Here is a 26,819-nt window from a genome sequence, read left to right as displayed (position 1 = left end):
ACGCAAATGTATTGTATCACAATCTGCATGTGTAAATTAATTTCGCAGTCTTGCCTTAAACTCTGAATTAATTTTGTTGTGCGGGCGTCAATTGTTTGTCCTGAATGAGAATATTTTCTTAATCCTGCTCTCACAAGTTAATTTATTTTATTTTTTGCCGGGTTTGACTCTCAATAAAATTGTTGATAATATCAAGGAATGCATAAGATGACGGAGATATCGACACAGACCATAGTATCTTGCGACGATAACAACGATATGGTGTTCTCCTGGTCCAGTACCAGTGACATTCTCATACAGGTGGGGAGGTGGTGGTGCTGAAATAACCACTTTAGAACAAACCTTTTTGCTTCATAATAAATCAGTATTATATACATTTTCTTCGTTAGTCGTGGTTATATTACTTGCTACTTAGTTTGCGTCTCAATGTACCAGATATTGGGCCACTACTATACTACTATCTTTTTAGACGTTTGCGGAGGTTATCAACACAATGGGCGAAGAGTTAAAACTCTCTTTGAAGGATAGCATCCACACGACTATCTCCTCAAACGTTAGTTTCATTTTCTTTTACTTCTTCATTCCAGTTTACTGATTCTTACAGAATTTTTACTGTGCATTTTGTTTTTGTACGATTCCCACCATCCAGCATCAAAACTTTGTGCACCATATTTTAACCCGAAAACAAACCTTATCCAACACTATCCGATCCCAATCTTAAAGTCTATAACATTACGACAATTCTTCAGATTCTTAAGAAGGTCTGTGTCCTATCTACGGTGTGTAAAGACGTGTACTCCAAGCTAAGCAGCTCACCAAGCAAGGCTGTGCTAATGAACGACTCTGAAAGTATGGGTAACAAAAGTGACGCTTGCTCGGGCCACAGCTCCCCTCAATCAACCTCCTCCAACAAGGTTCACATCTGATTGTTAATGTCTTCTAGCCATAAAACTCGGCAGTAGAATGTCTATTTATGGTTAAAAAACCACCGTATGATAGTAAATCTTAGTGATGACTTCATCTCAGCCTCTTTTTATCCAAATCGATTGAATTTCAATATGCATATCAATTCTTTAAGGTCTAATGGCTCAGGGCCAGATCATGCTAAATTTGCTCCCAAATACTGTCCTTTATGTTAAAACTTGTCCTGACCGTGATTCTAAGGTAAGAATCCTGCAACTCAAGAATACATCTCATGATTATAGTTTCACAAAGCTACCTCTCTTAGTATTTTTAGAAGATTCTCCTAAATTATGCAAAGTTTTTGTCCAGGGTGGCCAGGATGTGCCGTCATGCTCCAAATCCCCCTGTTCGTTTGACATCAGCCGAATGTTGGAGTCCGACAGAAAGGAGAGCTTTGCTGAACAAACTGAGAAAGATGAGAAAGGTACATTTTAAATTAGAATTGATACTTGTTATTTTTAGTAGTTCAACTTGTTTAATGTTTTGTGGATATACTCCTATCTATGCTAATTTTCTAATGACTGTGAAATATGAACATTGGATATATGGGTTTTCAGTGGTTTTTCCCTGTGGTTTTCATAGTGATATTTATGAAAAATGTTTGAAGAGATAAAAGTCTCCGAGAAACGGTGAAGACTGAAGAGGTGTCGTAAAACTAAATTGTTTTTCTAAATTGCAGAGTATTTCTCACGGATAAAATTAACTTCCCCCACCTCATCGCTATACGATTAGTTTACTTGGTCATTTAAACGGTATTCACGCAGGTAACCGTTTCAATGCATTTCAGATGATGTAACGTCGAGTAAATAATGGTCTCGACCTTTTAGTTTAAATCCCTTTGCTCAGAATTCCTCCCAATTTTCCAAACTCTAAAACGATTTGATTTAACTCTAAGTTTGAATCCCTTTGCTCAAAATAACACCCATTCCTCAAAAAGCGTAAACGATTGCATCATCGTAGTTTACTGTTTAGAATACAGATTAACGGCTGAGCCGCTTCTCAAATGATCAGGAGATTGTGGTTATAAAATGACGTTTAAAGTTTTTTACCTTGACAAACTACTTTATGGACACGTTCATTTGAGTTTGAGGATATTGGTAAACAAAAATAATAGCGTTTTTGACGATAGTGGCTTAATTTTGACATCTATTAACCTAGCACGTTCAGAAGTTCTGAACATTAGCCACGTAACCCATACTCCCATATGCACCGCTCAGAAAGAAAATCTATTGTTGTTAGGCACCATAATGTTTCAAATGTCACATTTTGTGTGACTTAGTTAACTGCAGTTGTCTAATTATCATTCCTTGGTCTGAAATATAGTAAATTAGGTCAATCTAACAATTATGATACAACATTGGTTAATGGGCACGGATCGAACGGTTACAAGGCAATATGTGGGTAACTTTGTCACACTCATGATACCATACCTCTATTCTACTGTGAGGTGTCCTAAAAACCCTTTCAACTCATTATTTGATGGTTGCTCTACCGATCATAGCCCTAAAATATGTTGTTTTGAATAATTAGCTAATACAGGCACTCGGTTATTGGGAAATGAGGTTAATTCTGTCACAATATATGAAATTTAAAATTTTGAGCGAATTATTTATATCTGATTTTGGTTTGAAAGGCGGGAAAATTGTATATGATGACAATATAGTTGATGCAAGTTAAGATCAGTTGATGTTTACATTGTCACAAAAAATTATACGAAATCGTAAATAGATTAAAAACAATGATTATAGAATGAAATTGTCTCTTATAATAACTCTTATAATAACTGATGTGACAAAGTAAACATGTCTTGCCCCTATTTTGAAGATCTATATTCTATACCTCTATTAGAATATTGTCCGGAACATCAGAGCTTAAGTTTAACAATTTTAGGTTAAATTTGTCAAAATCACTAAAAATGTGACAAAATTAACTTTTCATGCCCCAACAATTTCAAGATAGTGTGTAAAAATTAGCATAGGCTGCTTTATTACCTATATAAATCAATCCAAACTACAAAAAAAATATATGTTTATGTGATGACGATTACCTAACTCTTATAATAACTGATGTGACAAAGTAAACATGTCTTGCCCCTATTTTGAAGATCTATAACTCTATTAGAATTCAACATTCTTTCAGAAACGATTGGAAGAATATTGTCCAGAACATAAGAGCTCAATTTTAAAAATTTAGATTAATTTGTCAAAGACATTGAAAATGTGACAAAATTAACTTTCCCTGCCCCAACAGTATCAAGATAATGTGTTATATTTGGCATAGGATTTATTACAGGTATATTAAAGTATTAATCGATCCAAACTACGAAAAATATCTTTTAATCTGATGACGATTACCTAACTCTTATAATAACTGATGTGACAAAGTAAACATGTCTTGCCCTTATTTTGAAGAACTATACCTCTATTAGATTACTATGTAACTTTATCATCAAAAAAATTTCGATAAACTAGTTATTTTGCCAGCAAGGAGCTAACAAAGTTATAATAATTTTTTGTGACGAAATTACCCTATTTTTGACCATGTAGCGGTAGTTTAATTGTGACACTATTATCATATTACCACCTGATAATGATTTATGTGACTGGTGCATGGTACTAGCAGTGTTGTTTGATCCATGGTACGTATAATATAAGGGGTTTAAGCTGGTATATCATTATTTGTTCAATTTCACAGATATCATCAAGATTATGTGACAAAGTAAACTTGTTTGTGCCTTCTGTGTTTAAATTCCTTACGACTATATGATATAATAACAATTTCCAGCACTTCCAGGCCATCAAATAAACTTACACTACTCAACATTGCTTATCAGGGTGCCCTAAACATTCATCACATATTTTCTTTAATGTGTGACAGAGTAAACCTGAATGCACCATCTAACGAAAAAAGTCGTCAAATATGTAGGTAATGGTCATATGTACCCATCCAATCAACTGGACAATCAAAAATTTGGTCAAAAACGGCAGCAAGGGGTCCATATTTACTCCGTCACATGTTTATAGTGTGACAATGTAACCATTTCCGTGCCGGCCGTATTTAAGCGATATCTTATCACTTGATTAAGATATCGTTATGTGACAAAGTTAGCCTAGAGGATGAGACGATTATCCTAACCATCAAGGGTTTAAGTAATTTCATAGTGTGACAAAGTCAACTACACTGTGCCTTTTAATAGCGTCACTTATATTTAGGGGGGGGTGTCACGTCCGTCTATGTCCGCTTGTCTCATAGAATCCAAAAAGGACAGGACATAGGCGGACATAGGCGGACATAGGCGGACATAGACGGACATAGGCGGACATAGGCGGACATAGACGGACATATGCGGACATAGGCGGACATTAATGGACACCTAAATTGCTAAATAAAATGTTCAATTTTTGCTGTTATAGGGGGGATCATGTTTTTTGTCCGTTCGGTACCCTATATTTTCAAAACGGACAAAAATAGAGCGGACAAAAACGGACAAAAATGGACAAAAACGGAAAAAAATGGAAATAACATTTAGATGCTTCCTCCTCCTACTCTTCCTCCTCCTCCCCCTGGGTCTTCCTGATCTTCCTCAGTCCTCTTCCTCCTCCCCTCCTCAGTCCTCCTCCTACTCCTCGTCCTCAGTCCTCCTCATCAGTCCTCAACAGTCCTCCTCCTCCTCCTGAGTCCTCCTCCTGGGTCCTCCTCCTGGGTCCTCCTCCTCCTCTTCATCCTCCTCCTCTTCCTCCTCAGTCCTCAGTCCTCCTCCTCATCCTTCTCCTCAGTCCTCCATCCTCCTCCTCAGTCCTCCCCCAGTCCCCCTCCTCCTCCTCCTATTCAGTCCTCCTCCTCCTCCTTCTCAGTCCTCCTCCTCCTCCTCCTCTTTCCTCTCAGTCATCCTCCTCAGCCATCCTCCTCAGTCCTCCTCAGTCCTCCTCAGTCCTCCTCCTCAGTCCTCCTCCTCCTGGGTCCTCCTCCTCCTCTTCATCCTCCTCCTCTTCCTCCTCAGTCCTCCTCCTCCTGGGTCCTCCTCCTCATCCTTCTCATCAGTCCTCCTCCTACTCCTCGTCCTCAGTCCTCCTCATCAGTCCTCAACAGTCCTCCTCCTCCCCAGTCCTCCTCCTCCTCCTGAGTCCTCCTCCTGGGTCCTCCTCCTGGGTCCTCCTCCTCCTCTTCATCCTCCTTCTCTTCCTCCTCAGTCCTCCATCCTCCTCCTCAGTCCTCCCCCAGTCCCCCTCCTCCTCCTCCTATTCAGTCCTCCTCCTCCTCCTCCTTCTCCTTCCCAGTCCTCCTCAGTCCTCCTCCTCCTCCTCCTCTTCCCTCTCAGTCATCCTCCTCAGCCATCCTCCTCAGTCATCCTCCTCAGTCCTCCTCAGTCCTCCTCCTCAGTCCTCCTCCAAGTCCTCCTCCTCTTCATCCTCCTCCTCTTCCTCCTCGGTCCTCAGTCCTCCTCCTCCTGGGTCCTCCTCCTCATCCTTCTCATCAGTCCTCCTTATGATACTCCTCGTCCTCAGTCCTCCTCATCAGTCCTCAACAGTCCTCCTCCTCCCCAGTCCTCCTCCTCCTCCTGAGTCCTCCTCCTGGGTCCTCCTCCTCTTCATCCTCCTCCTCTTCCTCCTCAGTCCTCAGTCCTCCTATGTCCTCCTCCTCATCCTTCTCCTCAGTCCTCCATCCTCCTCCTCAGTCCTCCCCCAGTCCCCCTCCTCATCCTCCTATTCAGTCCTCCTCCTCCTCCTCCTCCTCCTTCTCAGTCCTCCTCAGTCCTCCTCCTCCTCCTCCTCTTTCCTCTCAGTCATCCTCCTCAGCCATCCTCCTCAGTCCTCCTCCTCAGTCCTCCTCCTCCTGGGTCCTCCTCCTCCTCTTCATCCTCCTCCTCTTCCTCCTCGGTCCTCAGTCCTCCTCCTCCTGGGTCCTCCTCCTCATCCTTCTCATCAGTCCTCCTCATACTCCTCGTCCTCAGTCCTCCTCATCAGTCCTCAACAGTCCTCCTCCTCCCCAGTCCTCCTCCTCCTCCTGAGTCCTCCTCCCCAGTCCTCCTCCTGGGTCCTCCTCCTCCTCTTCATCCTCCTCCTCTTCCTCCTCAGTCCTCAGTCCTCCTATGTCCTCTTCCTCATCCTTCTCCTCAGTCCTCCATCCTCCTCCTCAGTCCTCCCCCAGTCCCTCTCCTCCTCCTCCTATTTAGTCCTCCTCCTCCTCCTCCTCCTTCTCAGTCCTCCTCAGTCCTCCTCCTCCTCCTCCTCTTTCCTCTCAGTCATCCTCCTCAGCCATCCTCCTCAGTCCTCCTCAGTCCTCCTCAGTCCTCCTCAGTCCTCCTCAGTCCTCCTCCTCAGTCCTCCTCCTCCTGGATCCTCCTCCTCCTCTTCATCCTCCTCTTCCTCCTCGGTCCTCAGTCCTCCTCCTCCTGGGTCCTCCTCCTCATCCTTCTCATCAGTCCTCCTCCTCCCCAGTCCTCTCCCAGTCCCCCTCCTTCTCCTCCTCCTATCCAGTCCTCCTCCTCCTCCTCCTCCTCAGTTCTCCTCAGTCCTCCTTCTCATTTCTCCTAAGTCCTCCTCCTGAGTCCTCCTCCTGAGTCCTCCTCCTCTTCCTTCTGAGTCCTCCTCCTGAGTCCTCCTCCTCCTCCCTCTCAGTCATCCTCCTCAGTCATCCTCCTCAGCCATCCTCCCCAGCCATCCTCCTCAGCCATCCTCCTCAGTACTCCTCAGTCCTCCTCCTCCCCAGTCCTCTCCCAGTCCCCCTCCTTCTCCTCCTCCTATTCAGTCCTCCTCCTCCTCCTCCTCCTCATGTCAGTTCTCCTCAGTCCTCCTTCTCATTTCTACTAAGTCCTCCTCCTGAGTCCTCCTCCTGAGTCCTCCTCCTCTTCCTTCTGAGTCCTCCTCCTGAGTCCTCCTCCTCCTCCCTCTCAGTCATCCTCCTCAGTCCTCCTCCTCAGCCATCCTCCCCAGCCATCCTCCTCAGCCATCCTCCTCAGTACTCCTCAGTCCTCCTCCTTCTCAGTCATCGTCAGTCCTCCTCCTCAGTCCTCCTCAGTCCTCCTGGGTCCTCCTCCTCCTCCTCCTCCTGGGTCCTCCTGGGTCTTCCTGATCCTCCCCAGTCCTCTTCCTCCTCCCCTCCTCAGTCCTCCTCCTACTCTTCCTCCTCGTCCTCAGTCCTCCTCATCAGTCCTCAACAGTTCTCCTCCTCCCCAGTCCTCCTCCTCCTCCTGGGGCCTTTTCCTGGGTCCTCCTCCTGGGTCCTCCTCCTCCTGGGTCCTCCTCCTCCTGGGTCCTCCTTCTCCTCCTCAGTCCTTCTCCTCCTCAGTCCTCTTCCTTCTCTTCCTCCTCCTCCTCCCTCTCAGTCATCCTCCTCAGCCATCCTCCTCAGCCATCCTCCTCAGTCCTCCTCCTTCTCAGTCCTCCTCAGTCCTCCTCCTCCTCAGTCATCCTCCTCAGTTCTCCTCCTCCTCCTCCTAGGTCCTCCTTCTGGGTCCTCCTCCTCCTCCTGGGTCTTCCTGATCCTTCTCCTCCCTCTCAGTCATCCTCCTCAGTCATCCTCCTCAGTCATCCTCCTCAGTCATCCTCCTCAGCCATCCTCCTCAGCCATCCTCCTCAGTACTCTTCAGTACTCTTCAGTACTCTTCAGTCCTCAAAATGTTTGTCCGCTAATGTCCACCAATGTCCGCTAATGTCCACCAATGTCCATCCAAGTCCGCCAATGTCCGTCCGGGTCCGCCAATGTCCGTCCGAGTCCGCCAATGTCCGTCCGAGTCCGCCAATGTCCGTCCGAGTCCGCCAATGTCCGTCCGTGTCCGCCAATGTCCCAAAAAACACGTCCGTTGTCTCATAGAATCCAAAAAGGACAGGACATAGGCGGACATAGACGGACATGACACCCCCCCCTATTTACCAATATCCTCAAACTCAAATGAACGTGTCCTTATACTCATTTTATCTATCAAAGTTTAAGATGTAGTCAACCAAGGATCATCTAGCATTCGACCAATCAAGATTTCTTAGAGAGACTTGTGGACTATAGTATGTAAAAGACAAGCTAAGAGACAAGCTTGTCTTTTACATACTATAGGGCGGGGGGGGGGGACTGGGGATGAGAAGGTTTGGAAAAGCTTGTGATTTCTACACAAAAGCTATCTAATATAACATGGTGTAAGGAGGGTGAGGAGGATTTAAAATGTAATATATGAACCATCCCGAAAGCTACATAATGAGATTATACATACACATGACATACAGTATCCTGGATTATAGTCTACTGTACAGAAGTGTAGATCCGCTACTTTCAGCTCTTAATCCTTGGAACATATTGCCTGTGATAGCTTCGACTGCTTTAACACCGCCATAACAATGGATACAGATTGTTATGCAGCATATTAATTGTATTACCATGTAGTTTGCATTGACAACTAGAATTTCGGTATGATCCCCTTACTTCCCTGTATGATTGTGCTATATATTAAACTATATTAAATTGTCTCTGTTTGTCAGTGGAATGATATCAAAGCATTATGTCATTCGATCAATGCCTACATTTGAGGAACTGTCTTCCTATCTAACATATTATGTCTGTATTAGGAGAATGTACAGATTCTTGGCTATGTCATGTTTGTTCAAGAATACGTGAGCTAGAAATCACGAAGATGAACGCCTTTTATTGAATGTATATCATGAATATTGATACCCATGATACGATACAGAATCCATAAATATAATGACAACCAGAGGATGCACAGTGTTCACTTGGATTGCTTACAAGTTGTAAAGCTCATCAAAATGCCAACAACCTTATTAATTTACCCGTTTATCAATCAGCTCTCCGCCCAGAGAGACGCTTGAGAGGGTAAGCCGCAAGATATATTATTAGGAATTCCCCGACCCACATGACACCTATATTATGTGCCCACAAAAAGCTTGCTGATCACGTGTGCCCGGGCCAGCATGCTGATTGGTCCTCCTGGCCGCTGGACCAGATTTGATTGGCTGACGGAAAATTCATCTCAGTGAGGTAGAGATATGACAGGTTGAGGGGACAGCTAATATTTGTAGATGGAAGCACTGTGAGCAAGGTACTCTCTCTCCTCCCCGGAGTGCATTGTCACAGTTCTATAATGTACACCTTTCTGCCACGGATTGGGGTGGGGGGGGGGGGGCAGTGGAACACTTACACAGATGCTGAGATGCCATTGCAGTGTGAGTTATGGTGAAATAGCTGATCACGTGACTAATAAGTATGTGACTGAAAATGACGTGACTGATAAATGTTATTTTATGCATGGCACGCTGAAATTATTGAAAAATCGTAAAGCTGGACCTGGTTGGCCAACACAAGGTGGTAGCATATAGTTGTTTTGCCTTTCACTGGGGTGTAGCTCAGCCCTCTATTATAAATAGTAAAATCATTGTCAACTGTATTCAGATACTCAGTACTTATCCAGCTCTTTGTTCAGAATTTTAAATGTCAGGCATTGGATGAAACTTTGCGTCCCTCCTCCACAAACGTGGGCCTACTTCTTGTTTGAATCTTGATATCATCTCTTTAAAGTTAGGTAATCTTCCTAAAAACTATTTAGTAAATTTCTCATATTTTGGGTTATCTTGATTATGATCCTTGGTCAAATAGGGAGATTTGATTGGTTTTGGTTTCTGTTCTTACAGAAACTTCTGTAGCAGGATCATGCTAAACACATTTAGGAAAATTATTTTGGGATCGGCTGGATGTAAATTTCGTATTTTGAACTAGGGATCGATTAGTGTTGGTCGCAGAGTTTGAAAACGCATAGTTCGATCAAACTTGCCTGTTTGATGAGATTCATCAAACAATATGTAGATATTCATATATATATTTTTCCTAATTATGCCACAAGGTATGCTCCAAAATGTTCGTAATTTGACCAAATCGGCATATTAAATGGGCAATCATGAAGATCATTAATAAAATGGTTGATTCAGTTAAATATCATACATCATCCCAAGTAATCTTGTTTGGAGTATAACTTGGATTTCGGTAATAAATGGCAATCATTCTGGGGGCACGTTCAAGGAATAAAAATGATTCCTGCTGTAAAACTATATTGGCATTTTAAAAGGCTGCCTCTAGAATATGCTGATTAGTTTAAAGAGCCGTGCAAGTTCCAAAATCAATTCTCTGGAAAAAGTTATAAGTAGACAGTGAATATTAACTACAACTTTGAGATCCGGGACACTTTTTAATATAGAAAATGTAAATTTTCAGGTACTAATTTTACCCTTCCTGGCAATACAAATAATTATCATACATAAATATACATCATAATTATTTTAACATGTTCTCCTTTTTCATCAGATATTGACCAAATAAAGGAGGAAGACAAGTGTTTCGCTTCGTCGTTGAAGAGCCTGCACGATTTAGAACCGGAGGGGAACAAACTCCTGGGGTTTAACCCACCGTCCAACTACAGGATGACGCATGGAGAAGTTCTCAACGTAAGTTTTTAATTAGATATCTACATTTCAGCTTCAAGTATCAATTAAAAAAATTAATTTGTATTTAAATTATTTTTAAAATATTTAAATGTAGTCTGTGCAGGTCCTCCAAAATTTGGTGGATGGAAGAAATTTGCGGTACTGTCTGGGCGAAACAATAGTGTTCAATAATTCTTCCAGTAACTATCTGCATGCAATGATAGAGCAACTTGTAGTATTATATTCGTTCATTATATTAGAGTCTGCAGAGCTATCTGGATCGGGGAAATTATAATTAGCTGCAGCTGAATTATTCAACCCTGACTCGGCTCCACAATCAAGCGAGCATTCCTCATTACTAACATATAGTCTCTAATATAACATAACTTTATGTTTTTTGGCACAAAGATTTTATGCTAGGATTTTAGCATAATGTATATATTACACTAACCAAATATGGGCTGACAATGCAACTATTCCTTTTGAAAAATCATCTGGTGTATGCCGAACTATTGAAACATAGCATCTTATAAAAAATTTAAAAACTTGTAGTACGTAACTGTGTCAAAGTTGACGGAAAGCTTTCCGTCTTAAAGCTCTGAAATACCCATCGTGTGGTTATACTTTTAGTCGAACCGATCGCAAATTGATAGCGGTGTTAATAATGAAGATTGTTATTATACTGTAATAGGTCATCCTGTTGCTCTCTTAAAATGGGTATTCCACATATTTAAAATGAACCTCATAAACGGCTCGACAGCCGACAATTCCAGGATCGGGTTAGGAAGTTATATAAGAATATAGGAAGGCATCTCTTTAATATCAATCAGCAGCCGATGCTAAAAGGGCTTTTAGTTTAAATGATCGAATATTACTTAGTGATCAATATAATATTCATGTTTTGACTGTATGTTATGCAACTCCAGGACATATCGCGGCGACACTCCCCAATTAGTTACTGTGGTGTGATTGTCGGGAATTGTGGTTACTAATTAAAGTACCTGCAGGCTGAAAGTACCAGAAGGCTGGAAGGGGTATTGTGGTTACTAATTAAAGTACCTGCATGCTGGAAGTGGAATTGTGGTTACTAATTAAAGTACCTGCAGGCTGAAAGTACCAGAAGGCTGGAAGTGGATTTGTGGTTACTAATTAAAGTATCTGCAGGCTGAAAGTACCAGAAGGCTGGAAGTGGAATTGTGGTTACTAATTAAAGTACCTGCAGGCTGAAAGTACCAGAAGGCTGGAAGTGGAATTGTGGTTACTAATTAAAGTACCTACAGGCTGAAAGTACCAGAAGGCTGGAAGGGGAATTGTGGTTACTAATTAAAGTACCTGCCGGCTGAAAGTACCAGAAGGCTGGAAGGGGGGTTACTGGTTACAGTACCAGAAGGCTGGAAGTGGAATTGTGGTTACTAATTAAAGTACCTACAGGCTGAAAGTACCAGCAGGCTTGAAGTGGAATTGTGGTTACTAATTAAAGTACCTGCAGGCTGAAAGTACCAGCAGGCTGGAAGTGGAATTGTGGTTACTAATTAAAGTACCTGCAGGCTGAAAGTACCAGAAGGCTGGAAGGGGGGTTACTGGTTACAGTACCAGCAGGCTGGAAGTGGAATTGTGGTTACTAATTAAAGTACCTACAGGCTGAAAGTACCAGAAGGCTGGAAGTGGATTTGTGGTTACTAATTAAAGTATCTGCAGGCTGAAAGTACCAGAAGGCTGGAAGTGGAATTGTGGTTACTAATTAAAGTACCTGCAGGCTGAAAGTACCAGAAGGCTGGAAGTGGAATTGTGGTTACTAATTAAAGTACCTGCAGGCTGAAAGTACCAGAAGGCTGGAAGGGGAATTGTGGTTACTAATTAAAGTACCTGCCGGCTGAAAGTACCAGAAGGCTGGAAGGGGGGTTACTGGTTACAGTACCAGAAGGCTGGAAGTGGAATTGTGGTTACTAATTAAAGTACCTACAGGCTGAAAGTACCAGCAGGCTGGAAGTGGAATTGTGGTTACTAATTAAAGTACCTGCAGGCTGAAAGTACCAGAAGGCTGGAAGGGGGGGTTACTGGTTACAGTACCAGAAGGCTGGAAGTGGATTTGTGGTTACTAATTAAAGTACCTGCAGGCTGAAAGTACCAGAAGGCTGGAAGGGGTATTGTGGTTACTAATTAAAGTACCTGCCGGCTGAAAGTACCAGAAGGCTGGAAGGGGGGTTACTGGTTACAGTACCAGAAGGCTGGAAGTGGAATTGTGGTTACTAATTAAAGTACCTACAGGCTGAAAGTACCAGCAGGCTGGAAGTGGAATTGTGGTTACTAATTAAAGTACCTGCAGGCTGAAAGTACGAGAATTTGTAGGGTGGTATTTCAGCTTATGTTGTTTAAATACGTTATACTGTAACCCATTGTGAAGATTATTAACTAATGATCTTGTTTCAGGCTCTGAAATCGCTTAACGACACCTTGCCCTCGTTCACTCGACCCTCCTTCCTACCATTGGCTGGTTTGAACAAACCCAACGCTCAGAAAAATATCTCCAACGTCATTGACAACAGTTTATTGCCTCCCTGTGTCACGGACATCTTCGACAAGAAGTCAACTGCTTTCGAGGTAAAATTGCTTTGCTGCGAGGAGTTGGTCCTATTAACATGGGGATTCCTTTAACATGAACATAAAAACGTTAAATCTTTCATGGTACGTGGTTGCATGTTTTTTATGTGCAGGCTTTTAACAATGGTTTTGGAAACATAGGTCCCAGGTACATTTAGTGTCTACCCTCTGCTCAGGTACAGGAACCTCCTTTGAATAAATAAATATCCATATCGAGATAACTGCTCCATAAGGAATAAATTAGTTTTGCAGAGAAGCATCCTTTTTTTGAAAGGATTAAATAGTTTAATGGCACAAGATAGAAAGTTGCAAACTCGTGTTGTTGTTTCTATTTTTAATCTTTACTTTACCAACACACTGAACTACTACTGTACGTCACACTTTGTATATCATTAACGTTACAACTGATCCCCCTAATAACTTACTCTTACTTCCCTTAGAGTTACAAGAAATCCCCTGTTTTACTGGGTGAGACTAACACCCTGTTCTCTGTGGAATCTCCCTCTCCCCTCTTCTCCCTTTCTCCGCTCAAATACGATCTTTCCTCCGAGGTAACTAGATATTTTCTCACAAATTGTACTTACCTTATCAGTCATAATTATCACGGACATTACTTTTACACTGAAGACCTTAGCGTGAATAATTCAGTTTGTGAAAATAATGTCTGTGGCATTAAGGTCCGTGAATAAGTCTTGTAATCATTTCCATTAATTTTAGTGTGTGTGTCCCTACATGTGCGTAGATATGTGTGTAGCCGATTACTATATTAGCTTATTAGTAGACTAGGACAAATATAATCACTCCTCGGTCACATTCTAGAGTTCAGAAAAAAAGTAAAACACTTATTAAAATATCACCAACAATTTTCACAATTTTTGGACATTTTTGGGCTGTCATGAGCGTGAATAATTATGTTCATGAAAAATTTGGTCCGTGACAATTATGTCCGATAAAGTACATAATTAATGATTATATTGTGTTTGCGTTTGGTGCCTTACATAGCTGAATCTCACCCGTAAAAACCCTGGAAAATTCATTTTTTGCTCAGCTAGATTCTAGTTATCAAAATGGTTATCATAATATATATATATACTACTGTTACCCGTGCCTACGGCCGGGACTTCAATATCACAGTTGAAGTGCAAAAGTATAAACGGTACAAAAGTTAAAACGGTGCAAAAGCATGAACTCGCTCAGTCCAAATTCCAAACCGGCCGCATTAAAGTAAATTTAATTCTGAGCGCCCTACACGTATCAGCCAGTAATTAAACGACTTGGTGTAAAAAACCTGTCGCATATCTCTTACCGTTTTCTTGATTAAACCATTTGTAAATTACACACGCACACACAGATTTATAGGGATTATATACAATATAGATATAATATGCTTGTTGAACTTGATGTCCGTATCTAATTTAGTGTCTAGTAGTACAAGAGTAGGGGTCATGGGAAATGTTGGTCTATCTGAAGTCGTATTTTAGGTGTCAGCTTTTTGATTACCTGTCTGTTCTCTTGTCAAAACCATGATTGCCTCATACCCTTGCCAAGTTCTATAATCTAACGTCACCACATATATTACATTAAATTATATTATGTTTATGCTGATTTTGATCATGTTCGAAGCTCTATCTAGACTATCTCATAGTCTAGTGGGCACTTTAAACGGAATTTTATATTTACTGGGAAATATCTCAAGTTTCTGGGAAATAGCGAGATCGGTCTTTACCGTTATAATTCCAGTCACTGAAATCGACCCATCAAATATAGCGGTTGCTCTAAAGTTAATCTTTAATATAAACTTTATACCATAGGCGTGCTGACGTTTTAAAGAGCAGTTATGGACATGTTCATTTGGAGTTAAGGATATTCGTGCAATATTATTAAATGGCACGGTGAAGTAAACTTAGCTACACTATGAAACCATATAAACCCCTATTATTGTTCGGATTATCTTATCATCTTCTAGGCAAACTTTGTTACGTAACGATATATTTATCAGATGATAAGATATCACTCGAATTCGGCCGGCGCCCGGCAGTGAAATTTAAACCTTGTCAGTTAACATATACCCTTTGAAGCCGTGTTTGACCAAATTTTAGGAAGTCTAGTTGACAGAATGGTTCCATATGACTAATATCTACATATTCAACGACATTTTTTGTTAAATGGTGCCACCAGATAAATTCTGTCACACATTTAAGAAATATGTATGAGGGATGTTTAGGACAGCCTGGCAAGGAATGCCGAATAGTCTATCATTATTTTATGACTTGAATGTGTTGAAGATTGTTAACATGTTAACATTGGCCACAATTATAACATCTAAACATGTCGAAAAATTGTTAATTTCGTTACCAAAAAATAGTTCTAACTCCATTGCTCTTTGCTGGCAAAATAACTAGTTTATCGACATAGGTATTATGATAAAGTAACATTATATGTTCTAATCGAGGTATGGTTCTTCAAAATAGGGGCACGAAAGGTAAATTTTGTCACATAAGTTTTCACATCAACACTCAACAGTCCTTGGAATTGATTAATACAGGAAACATAGGAACCTGTTCCACGTCTTTCACGTTGATGATTATGTAACAAAACTGTTCGCAGGGTTTCTCAGGCCTGACAGACCGCAGCCTGCTGAACGGGCATCTGGAGAGTGGCACCAAGAACTGCTTCATGGACTCTTCTTTGGTAAGAGCCTGCAACGTATTTTAGAAATATTCAAACACATGGAAATGTTTTGCACATAATGTATTGATAGCGTACGGTGGTTACTACTTTTACTTTATTGATACAATTTACATATCACTAATCAGGTGGACATTGCGAATTTAACAGCCAGGTAAAATCCTTGATAAACCTTGCTGTGTGGCTAGTTGGCCAAGCAATTGACATCTTGTATAAGAAGAGCAGCTTGGTGTTAAGGCACAATAAATTAAACACTTTCTTGTTCGACAGAAATTCCATTTCAGCAGATCATCGCGAGCCTGTATATTATTTTAATATGATAATATGTTCGACGTTCGTTCGTCACAACAAATTACAACGTTGCCATCAACTGATCGCCTAGTTCTGACTTATTAACGATATTGTATTGTATATGATACACCATTTTCAAGATGAGTTATATCCCTGCAGAATTTAAAGCCTAGACAAATAGACAATGCCTTTGGCCCGCACGCACAAATCGTAGATATTATCTTATTTTCTCACTCAGTCGATACCGAAATTGTTCATACAGAGATCCATATTTGAGCTTACACATTGAGCGCTTCCTTCCCCTGATCCAGATGACACTGATTTATCAGAATATAATCGTATGTCAACCCAGCGATGTCGCGAGGAAGCCTTCTACATCATCATTATCATCAACACTGTTCAATGTTCATTGACAATGCTTCAGCATTACTCATTACTACCTACTCCAACCTTGGTAAATGCCAGGGTGGGTACATAGCGTGGGTACTGGGCACATTGCCATTTCGCGTCTAGAAACTGTCTACAATTTAATATCGTGCGTTTATTGCACCCCACAACGTGTATTAGGAATTATGTTATTTCTAGACTGTTGGTAAAACGTATACCCGCTTAAAACTGTTTAATTGCTAAACCATTTGAAGACTGCAGGCACAGAAAGGAAGCAAAAAGATCGTGTTGTTAATTCGAACGAAGTTGGTAACCAGCAGGGAGTTCTAGTTTACAAGTCTGCCGTCTGGACTTAATGCGTTACGAAAATTTGATCAAAATTCTATTTTAAGGCAGTGATTATTAACGTCTCAGCTAATAAAGATTTTTCTGTGGAGTGCAGAACAAGTTCTGACCCAGCCCTTATAATGAGATAAATAATTTTCTAATCATGTTAGATCTCTTTGAGTTTTTGGTATAATTGCTACTTAACTATCAAATGCTGATGGCTCCCCTACATTATATTATTGTGGATTTAAGCGTATGCACAATATTAACTACATAAATTTTACTTAGACATAACATACTACAGAGTGTTACAAACGTATCATTCTAAGTGAAGAAGTGAGTAAGTGTGTCGGAACTTAAATTGTTCTACTTAGTGGAACTTAAAAGTTAAACTGTTCGTGAACTAGCCACTAGCTGGAGACCTGTCCTCATACGAGTTGCTGCTCATATGAATTAACTACATACAGACCCCATACTATACAGACAAAAACGGTTCACAAGTGGAAGCAGCAATATTTTAAACGAATAATAAATTTATTAAAATCATGCTCAATTGGACATCAATTCTTAAGTTAAAAATTTAACGTGATTCTAACTATTTGATTTATTCCAGGCTAAGCAGTCTGGTAAGACATTCTACACCTGCCACCGATGTAAAATCACCTTCTTCGGAGAGTCAGAGTATGAAGAGCATATAAAGACTCACCCGAAAGGTAAGTTCCCAAATTTAAGTTTGCTTTACATAAGTAAATATTAAATAATTTCATTTATTCATTTCATGGGTTTCTTGTTGTTGGTCAAGGACGATGATTTGGTGTTGGAAAAATCTGGAAATGCAACATATTACCCTTTATCTTTACAACATACCCTACATTTCATCAACAGTCATTTCTTCTTCTGGCAGTCATCATACTCAGTCATCGTATTCTAGGAGTTGGACAAATTTTCATAAACGACTAAATTTAATCTGTCTTCTTTATAATTATATGATAAACTCCTATACTAGTTGCATTTTATTTGACTAAATTTATTTCGTAACACGCCAAGCTGCCAGTAGCCGTTTAGTGTTTGTCCACATATTTCTATCTTCTGACGGTGATCGGTCATCGGAGCAACTGATCAACTGCTCTCTCAATCTATACTCAATATTTGGTTATTAAGCGCGATATATAAATCAAGGGACCGAGCTGTCATTCCGCTTGGACATAGCAATTTAGATAGCGTAATGATTTGCCCTATTTCTGACAGGACCGTAATATAAATAACACGAGCGTCCCTTTTATCCAGTTCTCAGAAATGTTTACGTCACAAATCACATCGAGTTTATATTTTATACCGAATTAATGGCAGCAAAGGCAGTAGATTACAAGGATTAAGATTACAAATGGATATTTGCGTGAGACGTAAGTGGGAATTGAACCCACAAATGCCAGATATTCTGATGAACGCTAAATTGCTTTTACCCAAAAGATATCCAGTACGGGGGGATGAACACTAAATTACTTTTACCCAAAAGATATCCAGTACCGGGGGATGTTTAACTGGAATTAAGGAGGCACTAAAAGTTAAATATCTGCTGGTCGCCTGGTAATAATAGTCTCGTTCCATAATCGGGGCGTGTCAACTAATGCCCTCAGGGTCAGGGGAGTGTCTCACTAAAACTTAGCGATCGAGAAGTATAAAATGCACTCAATACACCCATCTAAAATGTAAACTCCCTCAAAAAGTAATCATCCTAGAAACTTCTGAAAAGCCGTTATTCCTAAATCCTACCTCAAATCTCACGGCAGACAGAAACTTGTCAAATATTGCACTAGTTTATCAGAATATGTTTGAGGCAACCTAACATACTTTCTATTAGAAAACTTCAAGAGACTAGATCACTTACTGTACGTGACATCGGGAACTGGTTGAACTTTCATTCATTTTTGGTCTCTAGGGGGAGAGCTGAGGGTGAGGATTATAGATAGGTGGATAAGCAGCTGACCTCTCGTGTTTGTCATCATACCCACGTGCGCTAATAAGGACTTCTGTGCAATATCCTCCGGTCGAGTCAGTAGAATAATCGGGAAATCCGTGATTGTGAGTAATGAGGAGGGTACCTGGCAAAAGATCTGGAATATTCTGAGGGTACATTTTAGTGAAGTCATAGTGCGTTGTAGACCATATAACTTTAACGATACCCACAACTTCAAAAGTGTAGATCAAGCGTGGCTAACAAAACGTTTAAAAGGAATGTTCAGTACAGTGACTTCCAGCTAACTTTAAATACCAACTTGCAGCCTGCAGTTTTGTATACTAATTACAGTCTGTCAAATTAAAGCTCGACATTTTTGGTAGCATTTTGAGCAGCGCTATTTATGGGCGTGGTTATGTCTGGCGGCGGCGTGCGCCACTGCTAATTAGAGCCATTTACTGTTCATTCATTAAACTATCGAGTATCGTCGTAGTATCCTAATATCGAAGTATCATAATCTTATTATATATAAAGCGAGACGATATATTATATATGGATGTATGTGTTTATCCGTACCATTTTACTGACACCACGGCATCAACTTTAACGCGACTTTCCGCAAAAACCGTAAAAGATATACCTTACAAGACATATTTATAACGTACGAAATGTGGCGGTTTTCCGAAAATTTCGCCATATTTTCGGACCGCCAAAATTTCGGTCGTTACAACTGGAATTTTGTTGACTATTACTTTAATGACCTCCAAATCTGCATGAAAAAATAAAAAATTGGCCAAGGAATTAAGGAAAAGGAATTTTGGAGCCCAAAATTTGGACCCCCAAGACGTGGTGTCAAAAACGCGAATTAAAATAGATAATAATTATTTTAGTCTCTTGAGTCTTGACACCATTTTAGGGTTATACGGGTTCCTGCTAGTACATATAATACATATTATCATAATATTACCTAATCACATGTCACTTTTCCCTTGACTTGGAATTGAAAGTCTTGCCTCCAAGAAATCCTTCTTAAGTTGACAGCTCAATGTGGGCTAATTTATTATTATTCCTGGTACGGGCATCCCCTCCCCCTCCACACATACTTACGTCATAGTTTGTAGAGTTCCTCTCACTGATGTGTCAAATAACAAGCAATGGACGGATTGACTGACTTGACAGCCGCTCGCAAAAAAAGTAGTCCGCATAAATTATGTAGCATAACATAAGGCATGATATTACGAGAGCTCCTTAAGTCCTTATACCATAAGGATGTGCCAATCGCGTGAAAAGAGGTACATCACGTGACGTGGATTCGGCTAATTCTGAATAATCAACTTGCTGGATAATCAAAATGCTGAATAATCATTATTGTTTACTGACAACACCTTATGAGTTGGGTGGTCAGAAAATTCGAAACATTGAATGGTTGTTCGAGAATAAAGGGCAGCCAGAAAATCTGTCTGGTATGGCGAATTGTTTGGATAGAGTATGGCGAATTGTTTGGATAGTGTTCTCGACCCCAATTATCGCACCACAACCAGAATATCCAACTAGATCTGTAACTCACCAACTCTGCAAGTGTCAGGAGCTTAACGGGGTCAGCACCAATACATGAGTGTTAATCTGGACAGTGGACATGTTGTTGGTGTAATATAGGCATGCTGCAGGCTGCTAGTTACATCCTCGAGCGTCTGCACTCTGCCTGTTAATAAAATTGGGTCGACATGTATATTATAATATACAACTATTACTTAGCAGCCTGGGTTTTTATTGGTTCCTGTATAGACAGTGTTTATGAATGTCTGAAAGTTGGTTGCCAAATTTCTCTCATTTTTTGCGGTGTTCTTATGGTTCTCTGAAATAGGTATTCCAGGAATCACATACAACTTACGAAATATCATTAATTGAAGCTTTTATGTACTAAATGATATTATACATATCATACCACCATTATATCCATTATGTACATTCTTTGGTTAATAGTCTGGATTTATATTGTAGCATTGTGGTTCTTAGATGAATAAGATGATAGTCGCGGCCATAATCAAGTCTAACCCGGACCGTTTTAACACAAAAAATAATTGGAATCATAAACATAAACCCTAAATGCAGGATCCTATTTCTGAGAACCATTAGAAACACTATGTTGAGACCCGGTCCTACATGGCTCTGGTGGTTTGAGCCAAGGTGTCACCCCCGGTTTTAACAAGTCTAGGTTACCTACAGGTGCCCACTTTCCCCTTCTGTTATGACTTTTCTCTCCGATTTACGCGGTCACTGTCTACTGCACTTATCCTCAACCCCCTGCCAATCACGGCTTTCTTTACAGTTCTGCTCTCCAATCTCCTGGCCGAATCTGTATCACGTGCTCTTTCGTCTATGTCACGTGAGAGCAACTGCCGCCGGCGGCTTACTGTTAGAAACGATATATCATTGTATTATTGAATCATCTGGTTGGTAAATTTACGAATTATTTGACTGCTTTAATGGCTGTGGAGATATGGCACAAGGAAAAGTGGCTTAAAATTGTGATGGAATTCCGATAGCAGGTTGATATCGGCGAGCAGACTGTAGTGATGGATAGTTACTGAGATCAGTTACTGAGATTAACAAATTTACTCAACAAATCTTCACTCACAAACAGTCTATCCTCCGACAAATACTTCACATTGCTTACTAAATACCTCACCTCAATTATTAAACACCTATCTGGTTCTAAGAGCCGTCAACCAACTTTGTTTTATGATAAACACTCAGGTAAATACAACTGCAAGTTCTGCCCGATGACGTTCAAGACTCCGACAGGGTTGACGGTACACGAGAATGTCCACACAAGACGCCAAGTCTGGTTGTGTCAGCTGTGTGGCAAGACTTACTCCTCCAGGGCCAGCTACATCCAGCACCTTCAGGTCAGTAGTAAAAGCAATATATTATGTAGTTAAAATGTCTGCGGAGTGTAGATTTCTCTATTTTCACTGGTTGTGAGATGGTTTCATTTGTAGGTATTGCTAAATGCTTCTTCTAGCTTTCTAGTAATCATATGTATACAATCTGCAGACTGCAGACTGCAGAGGATATTAGATTTGCACTGACTACATTTTTGATTTATAATTATATTGTTAAAACATGAAATTCTCGCTCTTTTTTTTTATCAATAAACTTTCAAATTGTTACACAAATACATCATTTTATTTCAAAGAAAATATCGCCGAATGACCTTACATGCCTTGACAAGTGACCGAGTGTAAACAAGATAAGGGACACCGAAACACCAGTTGACCAGTAAACTGATCATAGCAATTACATCGGGCCCTAAATGCACCTATTATAATAAGTGAAGCGATGCTGCAACCAAGGCATGCTAGGTTTATTCCATTGAACTAATAAGGTTACAGCCTAAAAGCTGCAATGGAGATCCTATTGATTAAAATGTATCCAAGTACCACTAAAACTAGTGTTTAAGCAGAATTAAAATTGGTTCAAATTTAAATGGACCTAATGTGTTTGTTTGAACATACACGTATTTTTCTCATTTTTCCCTCCTTGTTGCCCATAAAATAGACAGCTCTTCTCAAATTTTGAGTATAATTATTTTTTTTTCATAGATGACAGACGTTTTTGAAACTCTTGTTAGCGAAAATTTGGATCGAATCGAATGAGGATTTATAGTTAATAACGGCAATTACCTAAAATAACCCTAATTTTGCGCACATTTTACTTAAATACTTAAACTAAAACATGTTTTAATGGTAAGAAACCAATAGAGTAAATTAACGATAGTCAAAATAAAGGGTGAAATTGCTCAGGTAAATTGCCCGGCCACGCCAAAACATGCCAATAAAAAAGTGAGCACACTCATACACACACTCACCCACACACTCACTCACACCTCACTCACCTAAACAAATTCTCAGATACGAGAGTCTGGATGGAGGTCATTTCATAACTATTATTAAATATTGGTGCTCAATGAGCTACTCATGCACCTAAATTTTATCAAAATAATGATTTGCCTCCACCAAGGCATTTCTAAGGCCAAGTTCTATTACGCAATTTACAGTGGTATTTCATGTGAGCCAGCTAATTTGGGATAGGTCCATTAAAGCTGCTATTGATAGTATTTCAATTTGTAATCATGATATTTAACAGTTCTTGTCAGACCTGTGTAACTGTAAGACTGAGTTGGCAGAATTCCAATTATTGTAAAATTTAAGTGGCAACATGCCAAGTTTACAATTGAGCTGGCAGCATGCCAAGTGTAGATTTGAGCGGTTGCATGACAATGATAGAAGCCGATATTATTAATGAAGGTCATACTCCGCAGACTTTTGGTTATTGATACACTTTAACACTTGGCCTTTTGTGGCAAAGTGCTAAAAAAGGAACCAGACTCCAATCACAAAAGAAGCCGTGCGATGAAGGTCGGGACTCATTCTATCACTATTTTATACAATACACAACCACTCTCAGTGATCCACCAACTTTTTGCTCAAAATTCATTTGTACAGTATATCCGAAAAATCGGCATTGGAAAAATCTTCGCTATTTAGAGCATGCTTTTAGCGCCAATGGATCAAACATTAGATCATATAAATTGACCACGGGTTGAATAATTAAATTACAAAAACAGTGAATTGGTGCAGTGGATCACCTCATACATTTGCCTTGGATTGCCGGTTGACTCATGAAAGAATAACCATTTTTTATTGAATGTAACGGACTATCTTTTCAGAAGCTAATTTCTTGGAAACATGAACTGAATGAAAACGCACTGGCTTCAGAGCTATGCCAATTTTTCGGCTGCTACTCATGCCTATTCACTAATAGCACTATCTAATTATCATAACGCTAGGCGTGTAATAGCGGTAGATTTATATAGAGGGACGGAGGAATTATTTTCCATTAGAAACTCAGGCACTTAGACATGTCAACATATTATTTATCCCTCTTTTGAATGTAGTGAGCTGTGTTTCGCTCCATTTCATAAGAACATGGCACAGACCATGTATTATTCATGAGTATGTCGAGGAGATGAAAGTTCCTGTGGCCACTAGTTTGCCGTTATAATTTGATGAGTAGGTTAGGATCACATTGTTGGGGACACCAGCTAACGTTATTCTTATTAATGTCTTGCCTTGAGGCTCATTCGGGTTTTCATTAATGGGCCGGCCGTGTCCCAATCGCTGGTAGTAGTAATGAACTCTGGAATGCACTTACATTTATGATTTATACACCTTGTCACTTTACCAACGGTGGAAGAATGGTATGCAATGAACCACGATAATAAGGACGTATTACCACCCTGGCGCACGTACCCTTACATGATCCGTTTTATTGCGCAATCAGGACACCTATTTAGAGATTTATTGAGCAGGTTAAGAGGTAAGTGGGGTGACGGTTAAGACTTCACCTGTCTGGTTCTGAGTAGTACGTGGGAGGAATCGTTTAGCACACAATCCACAGACCCACTCACGTACATTAAGGTAACAAACCACAGCCACATGAATTTCTGCAATTTTTTGAAAATTACAAGATTCCAGCACGTGCCGGCGTTGGTTTAAACTGGGTTACGTAATGGCGCCGGTATTTATGTTCGGTTAAATTCAACGGTATTTAGGCGCGGATGTTCATTCGGAAAAATGTTACAGATCCAATCTTATGTTCAATAGGTAATCAATATCATGAAGATTGCGTTGGTACTATTTAATTTTGGCAACCCATGTGAAGGTGTTAGGACTTATTAGTTATTTGTAGGTGCTTTGTTTTTTTGGGGCTGAATAAAGTGAAACAGTTAGCCGGTTATTGTTGGTAGTATTAAATAAAGCTAAACAATTATTTACTTGAACAGTATCTTAGTATTTATTCTGTAATTTGGTTCGAAGATTTTCGTAATGTTGAGCCATTTAAATTGTAATTGAACTTCATACTTGAAAAATCATATATTCTGTTCTGACTTCTAATTCCAATTCCAATTTATCTTGTCGATATGACCGGAAAATAAATGTCCTGTTTAGCGCAGTTAGCTTTAAGAAATGCTGAGTTCACCAATTTCCCACTTTACCTAATGTCCCAAGGAAGAACCGATCAGACGATTTAAACATATATTTTGAAAGCTCCTGCTTATAAAAAATATCGTATCATTTAGGATATGATTGAAGAACCCCCTCCAACTAACTCACTATTTCAGGTGATGCACAGTTCAGGGAGAAAGTACCAGTGCCCAGTGTGCGGCAAGATGAGCAGCACAAGCAGCAACCTCAAGGTTCACATGGTCATACACAGCAACGCTAAACCCTTCAAGTGCCCACAGTGCGACATGACATTCAAACGCAAGGTTTTTATAATCACTTTAAACCTTGCCACCTCTAAAGCTCTAACCTCTAAAACTCTTAACTCAGGGTTCATAATTAATTTATTTCTTACTCTACTACTTTCAAAGACAAGGTTTCATCCTTTGAATTTTTTCTTTTACCTTGACAGTCAAATGTATTTTGGCCTACAAGTAATAATAGCCGCGTCCATCACAAAGTATTTCCGGAAGAGTTTTAACGGATTTTCCCACCTCAGGGCTGCCTCAAGTCGCACTTCATCAGACGGCACCCAAACAAGGGCGAAGGTAAGAGTTCACCTCAGCTTGAGTCCGAGTCCAGGATGGAGATTGTGAGTCACGGCTTGACCAGCTCCGCGTAGTGCTCCAGGCCTTGCTTGCTCGCCTGCAAATTGAGAGCTTTTTTCGAGGGAACGTTCGGAGATTTTCACACACTGTCACACGAATGGAACATTCATAATATTTTGAGTATATTTTGGGCTCGTAACTCACGTGATTGATATAAAGTTAATCATGTTATCGTAGCAGATTATGAATCATATACTTTGGTAGTTTTTAAGGCGGACTCTATCATGTCCCAGGGTAACGAGTTATGATATTTTTGACACGGTTTGTACTGCCACCTGCACAAACGTTTTTTTCCACTTGTACATTTTATATTATAATACGGTGTTTTGAATTATATTGTCATCATTATTATTAGTGATATGACATTTTGTCTGAGATTATTGCAGGTCTTACATCTATATATGTGACCATGATATCGGCAGTTTATTTTGATATGTAATATCATTGTCTTATAGCTCTAGCTCAGGCTATGTTAATCACGATGCATTGATTTTAAAGGGCACAATGATAATGCTGGGGTGAGCTGTGATATAATTGTAATAATTTACTGTAGAAAGTTTTAGCTAATTGGTAATTATCATTAGAAACCATTAGTTGAATAATTGGTAAGTAATTGAATCGGGTCATGATGTCTCCTGATGTTTATTTCTGGCTTGATAATTAGTCTGATCCTGTGGTATAGTATCATGTTAAAATTGTGTTACATGCTGTTCTCTACTAACATTATAACCTTTACTTTTACCCCCAAAATTTTAACTACTGATCCGGCAATTCTCTAATTTTGGGTAAAAAATCTTTTTTTTGGACCAAAATATCTATTGCTTGAATTATTATTCGTTCATAATTTTCAAATCAAATTTTTTAAAGATCTCTTAATCAGTGTAGTGTTCTTCATCGCGTTTCAGCGCATGAAGTCTTATTGGGGGATAAGGTAACTTTTCATTAATACTACTATAGCTGTTTTGTGTTAAAATATAAAAATATTTGGCATATTCTTGAAAATATTACTTAAAATTATGTTTCGTTTATCTATGTGGAAAACTAAAATCGTACCTATGTATAGAAGTAAAAGTTAAAAATAACTGAACACCGATGATTATAATATACCGTATTTCATAAGATCTTGATTTCCGATAGCTTATATTGTTTGCATCCAAATATTACATTATTGATCATTTAGCATATTTTAGAATTCAATTATATTGAAGCTTGAAGGTTTCAAATTATACTAATCTTGGTATTCGAGGGAACTTTATTAAAACCATATCCAAATCTCTTACAAACGCACCACCTTCGGAATTACATCATATTTTTCTGAATTATTTGATTTGGTTGGTTAAAAAGTTCCCCTGAGATATTCCAAGATTACGCACGGCACATTGTCATACATCAAACCTATTCTGATTATCTTTGTTTAATTAAATTGTATTATTAACAAGTATTCATTCAGGAGCGGCAGGTCATGTGGCTGCTCCTTTATGATTACTGTTTCCACGTGCCAGTATGA

The 26,819-nt window shown here is 39.9% G+C and overlaps 1 protein-coding gene across 1 annotated transcript; it reads left to right on the top strand.

The window, feature by feature from the left end:
• The first annotated feature begins 207 nt into the window (after nucleotides 1-207).
• On the top strand, nucleotides 208-26,819 carry LOC134817389 (zinc finger protein 394-like). The gene is made up of 13 exons (XM_063826528.1): nucleotides 208-300; nucleotides 470-553; nucleotides 750-855; nucleotides 1,229-1,387; nucleotides 10,267-10,406; nucleotides 12,816-12,986; nucleotides 13,427-13,537; nucleotides 15,594-15,677; nucleotides 17,293-17,392; nucleotides 21,394-21,545; nucleotides 24,824-24,970; nucleotides 25,204-25,296; nucleotides 26,763-26,819. Exons 1-13 carry the CDS (start codon nucleotides 208-210, stop codon nucleotides 26,817-26,819), a joined length of 1,497 nt encoding a protein of 498 aa, XP_063682598.1.

Source organism: Bolinopsis microptera, chromosome 6 (genome assembly GCF_026151205.1).
Source record: "Bolinopsis microptera isolate Bmic1 chromosome 6, MBARI_Bmic_1.0, whole genome shotgun sequence".
NCBI classification, from domain to species: Eukaryota; Metazoa; Ctenophora; class Tentaculata; order Lobata; family Bolinopsidae; genus Bolinopsis; species Bolinopsis microptera.
Note: the sequence above shows the minus strand (reverse complement) of the source record. Positions and strands in the feature narration are given on the sequence as shown.